The 9,885-nt window shown below is 41.9% G+C and overlaps 1 protein-coding gene across 1 annotated transcript in view; it reads right to left on the reverse strand.

Moving 5' to 3' along the window:
• Window positions 1–3,643: 3,643 nt before the first annotated feature.
• The window catches only part of PKP2 (plakophilin 2), an 89,692-nt gene continuing 83,450 nt past the window's right edge, over window positions 3,644–9,885 (reverse strand). Inside the window, exons 11-13 of the mRNA XM_003792490.2 lie at window positions 8,606–8,795; window positions 5,113–5,200; window positions 3,644–4,465 (exon numbers count right to left, since the gene is read on the reverse strand). Of these exons, the coding sequence (XP_003792538.1) occupies window positions 4,397–4,465; window positions 5,113–5,200; window positions 8,606–8,795 (347 nt within the window). The 3' untranslated portion in view covers window positions 3,644–4,396. The remainder of the gene's footprint in view (window positions 4,466–5,112; window positions 5,201–8,605; window positions 8,796–9,885) is intronic.

Raw genomic sequence — 9,885 nt, forward strand, 5'->3', positions numbered from 1 at the left:
TTAGATCCTCCTTGGTCAAAGTCTTTACGACAGAGGCCTAGCTGCAAGAGTCATCTTAGAAAAAACAACGTTGATTCAAAGAACAAGTTTGGCCATGCAGCACACTGTCCCTCCTTGGTGATCTCCCAACACACACTGGCACACTGGGGACTCTGAGAAGCAGCACAGTCAAGGCCCTTTTGTTCTGTGTACAACTCTGCCTTCCTCATACTTCTTCAAACACAGAATATTTTTCACTCACCTACCTACCAGGGGCTCCTGTTGTGAGGAACACACATTCAGAATCACTGGCTTTGACTGTATTTCCCCCACATTTCTACCTGGTCTTCTAAGGGATCCCTAGCTCTCTAACATGGTGAGTGGGAGGGAGGAGCTGGAGCTTTTATTTGAACCAGTCCTAGCTGCAAAGAGAAATTCAAAAGAGATGAATTATAAGGGAAAAGCAAAAACCTCTCAAACCAGGAAATCCCAATAATTTACTTAGAATTTATTGAGTACATTCTGTTAGGCACTGTTGTAAATGCTTTGTGTCTTTTAAAACGTTAATCCTCAAAACAACCCAATGAGATAACTACTATTACCACTCACATATTATAGATAAGGAAGGCTGAAACTCAGCAAGAATAAGAAACCTCTCCCCCGCTAGTAAGCGGAGAAGCTACAATTTGAGTTTGGGCTGGCCGGTGCTAGAATGAGCCCCCTGTACTCTTTAGTCTCCAGGGCCAACCTAGAGGTCCCCACGGTTCACCAGCAGGGAGACATGAGATGGAGTCCTTCACTCTTGGTTGGCAGGGGACCCCCCCCACCAGAGGAGCCAGACCATCCATGTTTATACTATGTCTCTGCCCTTTCTAGCTATGCGACTTTGGCAATGTGCCTTAACTTCTCTGTGCTTCAAGTTTTTATCGTGCATCACAAGTTTTTACAACAGGAAGAGAAAAAGAAAAAGGAAGGGTGGGGGGGAAGTACAGCCTTTTTTGAGGAGGCTGTGGGGAGTACTCAATATATGTCCCCGACTACAAAGTCAAGCCTGGTCTCCCAACAGCCTCCACCTACTGACCTTGGTTCTGTCCTATGTACTGGATCAGAAGTCTGTCACTTTGACATATGTCACGATGGGTAACCTTGCACCCTCTCTGGGGTAATGACTGCTGGATTCTCTCACTGAATCACCCCGCCTGTGGCTTTCCAGATGTTTTCCCCTATGCCAGTGTGTGGCATTTTGGTCTCTTTCGGAAATGTGATATTGCAAAGAATTTTTCTTACAGTCCTTAAAACGCTGAAGTTTATTTCGGAAGTGATGAAACTGCCACCACAACTATAAACCAAAATATTAAACTAAAAGCAGATTTTTTGGAAAAGTTTCTTTTTCTAGATCCGTTTTCCTTCCCATAACAAATCCTTTCAGGTCATGCTGGGCGTTCGTTGAATGAATGATTGAGTATTTTTCTTCTCTGTCACCTTAGGAAGAGCTGAGTCTTGATACTTTAAGGACTTGACCAGACGCCTTCTGAATGCCCTTCTAATCCGGAGATTCTGTGACTTGAAGCTCCTGCAATTTTGTTCTAAGTCCACCCATGTTGAAGTCTTCTTCCTTCCAGAGCAGTAAGTCCATTAGGAATTTTATGTAAGGGAAATCTCACTTATGACCATAGCATATATACATTCATGCACTCTCTCTCTCTCACACACACACACACACACACACACACACACTCATTTCTTGTTTTCTTGTAAGGAATTGCTTCTTCGGAGGTGATCGTAGGTGATTAAATTGGTTTTAAAATGGTTAATCTGCTTCTTTTCCACTTGACATGTTAATCCCTTCTTTGTCTTATCAGATAACCCTTTGGTTACTGTCTTTAGATATAAACAAATATTTCCAGTGATGGGAATCTAGGGCAGCAACCTCTCCTATTCCAGAAGACCATTAAGAATTCTTAAGATGACAGTGGCCCTTTGGAATCTTTCATGCAAATAAACAAAATGACCCGGCTTAGTCTGTTGGCTCCTTTGAGGGCAGAGGCACAGTCTGGGAAAAAGATTTGTGTACAGACCTGTGATCAAACTGCTTGTCCACACAAGGACCTTCCCCAGAGCTGCTCACGAATATTCGAGTTGTGAGGTGTTTGCAAACAGAGTGAACAAAGCAGGACATGGGGGGTCAAACACAGTCTGTCTTTTCATGGTCACAGCCCCACTCAATATATCACATCTAACCAGATCTAACCCTCTCTGTGTCTCTCCACTTTTACATGCCTTGGTCACTGGCTAGTCCCATCTTTCTTACAGGAAATGTTACTTGGTAAACAAGTTAGGATGTGAGGGAAGAAACGTAAGTAATTCCAAGGTAATAAACCCTTAGTCATTGAAGTTGAAGTTTACAAGGTCGAATTCTCAAATTTCATGTTGATCACACCACATATCAAGATACACAAACAAATCAGATCTACACAGATACCGGTGTAACCAACATGACGTCTGCCTCATTTTGTGTTTAATATTGTTGAAGGCTTGATTTATGCCTCAAAATGACACAGGAAGTTCTTGAATATACATCTATTCTCTGGTGGAATAAACATACTTCAAACGCGTATCATCAGAACTTTGAAGGAAATAAAAAAGAGTACAAATTCTCTTCCGTATTTTAAAACTGGTATCTAAATCATTTCATTTTGACCCAGGTTAGTGACCAAAGTTGTCTTCACTGAGCTTTTGAAACTGTGTTAAGTTCCAAATATAATAAAGGCAGAAACGTACATTCAAATTTTATTTTCTACACTTTTTTTATTATACTTTTCTGACCAAAAGGAGCTGAAGAATTTTCTCTTATCTTCCTTATGACAGACATCATCAGATTTTTTTTTTTAAAAAAAGCAAAATATAACTACAGAATTGTCGTTGACAAGACTAGTTCTACATGGAGGAGTTTAATCATAGCCCCGTTAAAAATAACATTTAAGAGAATCGTTTCCTCAGCTGACAGTGTCACCTGTTAAATGTTGTTTTTCTCATTTTGTTTCTAGATGGCCTTGATGCTTCTTAGATCTTTCTCAATGTGACACCTTCACTTGAGTTCTTGTTTTTGTTTTTGTTTTTTTGCAATTTTTGGCTGGGGCTGGGTTTGAACCCACCACCTCTGGTATATGGGGCTGGCGCCCTACTCCTTGAGCCACAGGTGCCACCCTCTTCTCTAGAGTTCCCTTGACTTGAAATAATGGCGTGAGGAAGATCATGTTATATTTAGTGGCTCTGGGTTATTTTTTAAATATTGGGCAACGTTGGCTGGTCACTGATGTAACTCATTAAAATAAGCTACAGTTTAAGTGTCCGGGGCTGACCCAGAAGTCTAAGGCTTTGGTTCTTCTTATAACTAAAGATTCGAGTTCATCCTTCCACTAGACCAGTGCAGTGGCTGTAAAAGCAGAGGAAATAGATTATATTGCATCCCACTGCTTAGGAGACATTTGCATTTGATGGTCTTTTTATAGGTAACAAGTATTTCCTTGAGCAAAACTCCCAGTTCCTTGACCAGTTTGATGGAAGTATTTCAGATTGCATGTGAAAACCCCACACTGTAGCCCAGAAGTGCATTAATGTACACAGTTACCATTCAATAAAAAAAAAAACAAAAAAAAACTTCCAGTTCCTCAGTGTTTATGGAAAATATTGAATTTTATATCCATAACTGCCTTTCTTTATGGAAAAGATTTTTTAATTTGCTACCATCACATCCTCTTATTTCTTTTTCTTATAGTTAGGCATGCTCTGTAGTCTAATTTTCTTAAGTTCATTTATAATCAGAGAAAATTAAAAAAACAAGGGGGGGATTAAAAACAAGCACAAAGTAAATAAACAGTGTTGCCATTACACTTTCTCCTGGACAATGCTGCATATATTTCTTGCCATTTCCACTGTGTTTCAACACTGCAGAATAACACACTCGTGGCTCAATGGGGAAGCGATGTGTGTTTGAGTGGCCAAACCTGGAAACCAGAAAAGGAACATAAACGGAAACCGAACTTTTAAAATCCTAGTAAGGCAACAGCTTCTTTCCTCATTTATTCCATTGATGTCCCTTCCACATGAATTCACATTTTGGTTTCAGGAGGCCATGTGCCATGAGCCCTGATAACAAAGACCATTTGTAGAGGGTAAAATAGGGCCTGTCGCCAGTATCTACTGGTGGCAAACTTGCAAAAATCCTCTGGAAGACTAATGAAATTATGTTCTGATGATTTGTTTTCTGGATTCTGGGGATCACGGAAATAGAAAAGGATAGAAACAAGGCATGCTTTTTGAGGTTTCTTGGGCTGGGTAGTAGAAAAATAGGTGTTTTCCTCTGGGGCTTTTTGTAGCTGAGGCTGATCCTTCTGAGAACACTTTTTCATCTCCCTCAGTCTTTAAGAGAGTGGTAGGCTTTGGCAGTTCGGCTGTTGACAAAATCTGTCTTCTTAAACTGAGCCTTTGGAATAAGCAAACAGAAACGTGCAATGGAGTTAAGAGTCTCACCCAACAAAGCACAATTTTAACTTCAAGCATCAACGAAAAGGGGGAAATAACAACAGATACCACAGAGATACAGAAGATCACCACTAATTACTACGCTCAGAAATTTGAAAATGGGCTCGGTGCCTGTAGCACAGTGGTTACGGCGCCAGCCACATACACTGAGGGTGGTGGGTTCGAACCTGGCCCTGGCCAGCTAAAAACAATAGTGACAACTGCAATAAAAAATAGCCAGGCCTTGTAGTGGGTGCCTGTAATCCCAGCTACTTGGGAGGCTGAGGCAAGAGGATCGCTTAAGCCCAAGAGTTTGAGGTTACTGTGAGTTGTGATGCCACAGCACTCTACCCAGGGAGACAGTTTGGGGCTCTGTCTCAAAAAAAAAAAAAAAAAAGAAAGAAAGAAAGAAAGAAAGAAAGAAATTTGAAAATGGGAAGGAAATGCACCGATATCTGCAAACACACCACCTCCCCAAACTTAATCCGAATGAATTAGAGCTCTTGAACAGACCAATATCAAGCAATGAAATCCTAACGGCAATATAAAAAAATGTAGTGATTTCTTACCCTGGCGTTGGCCAGGCCACACCCCCTGCTGGGCTCTTACCTTCTTGTAGGCGTTGTGGAGCTCGGTGTGGGTCCACAGAGAGTACAGGAGGACAGAGGCAGCTTTACTCGCTTTGTTGGAGGCATAGCTGCAAAGAAAAGGACGTTCTGAGATCAGGGAGAACATGGGAGGCTTCTGAATGGGGCCTTTCGATATTCTGCAAATCTTCTTTAACTGCTGTTCCCCCATAGCTCTGTCAAGTCAGGCCACTCACAATGATGAGACAGACGGTGAGCTTTGGAAGGCCAGAGACTGCATTTCTTGTGTTTTCATCTTTTTAAGTCCCTAACACAGTGCTAATAAATAAATACTTTATAGAGCAAATCCTGGATATTTATAAGGAACACATCCTTAGACATGCTATAAATCCTTGTATTTATTTATACAAGACAATCTATATCTGCAAATTTATGAAGTATATTTATAGAAGACAGATGCAGGAAAATATGTCTTTGTGACTTACATCTATAAAGCTATATATATATATATATGAATATATATAGCTTTGTGACTCAATGAATGTAGGAGTAATTTTTAAAGTTAATGAAAGAAATTCTTGTGGCAGCCCTTGTTAAAATAGTTTCAAAGTCACTTCATGCTTTAGGATAGAACAAAATGGGAAACTTGTCCCAAAGCCGCCATTGAATTTGACATTGTGTTTAGTTGTTGACAGTTCGTTTTAAAATTTGGCCTCAACTTTCTAGTTCTGGCTAAGGATCAGGGTGTTTTTAGATCTCTTTTTCTACTATCATCTGACTAGCATATGCCTGACTTCTTTTATTTTTCAACGAGGATACAAAGAGTAGAATATTCCCCCCCTGGTATCTCAGGAGTTTGTGAACAGGCAACCAAGAGCAAAGGGGACTAAGCTGCATGAGGCAGGGCACAGTGGGTCCATCCATCTGTCAGCCAAAGCCTTCCTCTCCCACACCTGCCCTGCAGGGAGGGTTAAGGCAAATTAGCACCTCTAGAGTTTTTAGTACCTCAGGGACTTATCAGAGTCACTTGGCAATAACCAAAGTACAAATACATCCATGAAAGGTATGGGTCTCTGACAGTCAAGATTGTAAAAAGTTCTTAAATTGCAAGGGCGTTGGTTATATTTATACAGTTTATTTATGTTGGTTGTTTGGTACTTGGAACTCAATTATTTAAAGATGTGATGCTGTAAATGATAATTAGTGCCCAGGCTAGCCCATAAATTATAGGTTAGAATAGACAACACCCCAGTAAGGAGAGGGCAGCAGGCACAACTAGTGAGATGCTCCTTGTTGACTTTTTTTTTAAAAACAAGGCATATAAGGGGCTCAGTGCCTGTAGCTCAGTGACTAGGGCACCAGCCACAAACACTGGAGTTGGCGGGTTTGAACCCAGCCTCGGCCTGCTAAACAATGACAACTACAACCAAAAAATAGCCAGGTGTTATGAGGGTGCCTGTAGTCCCAGCTACTCAGGAGGCTGAGCCAAGAGAATCGCTTAAGCTCAAGAGTTTGAGGTTGCTGTGAGCTGTGATGCCACAGCACCAATGGCGACATAATGAGACTCTGTCTCAAGAAACAAACAAAAAAACCCCAAATAGGCCATTTAAGGACAAACTCACACATGGCCACTCGGGTCAACAAGCAAGTAACAGAGCAGCATATCTCTCTCTGTCTTGCTAAACTATGAGAAGTTTCCAGACATGGTGACATAGTCCCATGTGCAATGACTGTTGTGTCTGAACACTCTAACAGTTAAAGTCATGTTCTCGTGTGGTGACTTCCTTAGGTCTAGATGGCTACTTTGGAGAGTCACGTCAGTATTGCAGCCACAATTCATTCTCCCACAGAGACCGAGGAACTGCTCAGCTATCTGCCTGGCTGTGGGCACAGGTGAATATTCTTTGGAAACTGACATTTCAAGCCAGTGCTCAGGGCTCTATTCAATCACCTGACTGTAAGTGTAGCCTTTCTTCCCTGTGTGCTTTGCAGAGGTGGGATGCAGGGATGAGGGGCTTACACTGGGTGGGACCACAGCAGGGTGACGTGTGCTCCCTGCAGGAGCGGTGGGACCCGCTCATCCCTGTACAGCCAAGTGCACATTTCTCCACTATAGGTGAAGCCTGTTTGCTTTGTAACTCGTCAGAATTAGGCTATAATACCATTTATTTTTCTGGTTCTCTACAAAAGTAGCTTTTAGGGGGGCGGGGAGAAAGGTTCTCACTCCGTCACGGGGCTAGAATGCAGTGGCATCATCGTAGCTCACTGCAACCTCAAACTCTTGGTCTCAAGTAATCCCCTTCTCTCGGCCTCCGAAGTAGCTGGAACTACAGGCGTGCATCACCATGCCCAGCTTATTTTTCTTTTTTTGGTAGGGATGGAGGTCTCATACTTGCTCAAGCAGGTCTCAAACTCCTGAGCTCAAGCCTTCCTCTTGCCTCAGCTTCCCAGAGTGCTAAAATTATAAGCATGAGCCACCACACTCAGCTATAACTTATATTTGTGACCCATTAAACAATTCAGAATTGTATAAAGAGAAAAAAAGTAATCTTTGAGGTGGTTCATGCCTGTAATCTTAGCACTCCTGAGGCCGGGGTTGGTAGATTGTTGAGCTCAGGAATTCAAGACCAGCCTGAACAAGAACAAGACACTGTCTCTAAAAGAAACAGAAAAGCTAGCTGGGTACTGGGGCAGCTGCCTGTAGTCCCAGTTACTTGGGAGGCAGGAGGATCCCTTGAGTCTAAGAGTTGGAGGTTGCTGTGAGCTATGACGCCACAGCACTCTATGCAGGGTGAAAGAATGAGACTCTGCCTCAAAAAACAAAAAGAACTTCAAGCTCAATTCTAATCCCATTCACCCCATCACTCTAAATTAACTCATGGTAGTACTTTGGTTATACAAAGTTTTTCATTCTCTCCCCTTACTTTTTTCATTTAAACAGGGAAAGTTAAAAACACAGGAGCAGGGAAGTGGGGTGACTTATGTGCATTAGAACGTCTATTCTCAAAAGGGAATGAGAGGCAGAAGGGACGGGATAGAGGAAGCTGAGAAAGCAAGATGTTCCTGTCAGGCTACGCACCACCGCCCCTCCTGTGCTATCCCCGTGTTCCCTAAGCTGCCAGGGTACCATGGTTCCCCAGATGTAAGTGAAGACAGGGCCCTTCCCTATCCAGAGGACTTCCAGTTTGTCCATATCATGCTGCTCTTAAATCATGGTGGTCATTCTGGAAAATGAATCTGATAGGTCAACAAGATGCTGGGATGTAGTATCTGGAGAAACTATGGAGTTTGATTCTCCCTTCACATTTCAGAAGGGCATGGCCAACTACGGCTTGGGTGATTTGGTGCTTGCCTTGAACACCATGGACTGACTGATCTGGCTGAGTGTTGGGGGCCTGTTTGTGAGCAGGTTGCCCACAGTACCTGTGACTACACATTCATGACCCAGTGAGTTACACACAGGCCTGGTGGTGGGGAAAAGGAGACAGCTGACGGGCGGGTGCTGAAGGACTTACTCATCACCAGCGCTGATGGTCATGATCTTCTGCAGGCCCCCAGTGTTCAGAAGGTCCCGTGCATTCTGGTAACTGTTTTGGACGACATTGTTCAACGTGTAACAGGCAGAGGCTGTGGTTTCAACGAGCAGGTCTGTGCTCGGGACTGTGTCAGGAATTATGGAAACCAAATCGGGTAGTGTTTCTTTGGCTACAAGATAAAAGAAAAAGGGCATTAAATTTAAAAGATTGTTTCTTAATCCCAAGATACCAATACCTTTTGGGTTAAAGAACATTTTTGAGAAGAAGCACAAGTGGGCTGACAAATATATGGAAGATAGAACCTCTCTAGCAATCAAGTCAAGAGTAAGATTTTTTAAAAAAGAGGACTCTCTCTGCTCAGGACATTGAAAATCTGTTCAAAATGCAATTGTACAGAAATGTCAAGAGTTTAAAACGTTTTTGTATTCTTTAAGTCAATAATTCCATTTCTGGGAATATACCTTGAATATATCACTTTAAAATTGTTAAAGCTTTTTGAAGAGGTCTTGATTTATAACAGTATGATATACAAATGAAAAACTATAAAAAGCCTAAATATCCCAATAGCAGTATGATTTATTAACTAAAACACACACGTAAAGACTACTGGCATCCCCAAACATAGCTTGAAGCATGTTTAACAATAAAAAATTTGTTAAAACAGTCTACCTAAAAAAAATCAATGTATTTATTTATGTAAAGATATATTATATAACAATGTCGTATTATAAAAGAAAATACAGCCAGGGACTGTGGCTCATGCCTGTAATCCTAGCCTCTGGGAGGCTCAGGAGGGTGGGTCACCTGAGCTCAGGAGTTTGAGACCAGCCTGAACAAGAGTGAGATCCAATCTCTACTAAAAGTAGAAAAACTAGCCAGGTGTTGTGGTGGGCGCCTGTAGTCCCAGCTATTCAGGAGGCTGAGGCTTGGGGACCGCTTTAGCTGAAGAGTTTGAGGTTGCTGTGATCTATGATGACACCACGGCATTCTACCCAGGGTGTCAGAGTGAGACTGTCTCAAAAAAGCCCAAAAACCAAAAAAACACATAACAAACCTCAGGAGATATAAACTAAAAAGTTAATAGGAACTATTTTTCTACAATAGTATTAATGATAAAATAAAACATCAAAACATTACCTATACTTCCCCAAATTCTTTTTTTTTTAAGAGACAGAGTTGTATTTTGTCGCCCTCGGTAGAGTGCCATAGCATCACAGCTCACAGCAACCTCCAGCTCTTGGGCTTAGGTGATTCTCTTG

The sequence above is a fragment of the Otolemur garnettii genome, unplaced genomic scaffold (genome assembly GCF_000181295.1).
Source record: "Otolemur garnettii isolate 467f Iridium unplaced genomic scaffold, OtoGar3 scaffold00057, whole genome shotgun sequence".
NCBI classification, from domain to species: Eukaryota; Metazoa; Chordata; class Mammalia; order Primates; family Galagidae; genus Otolemur; species Otolemur garnettii.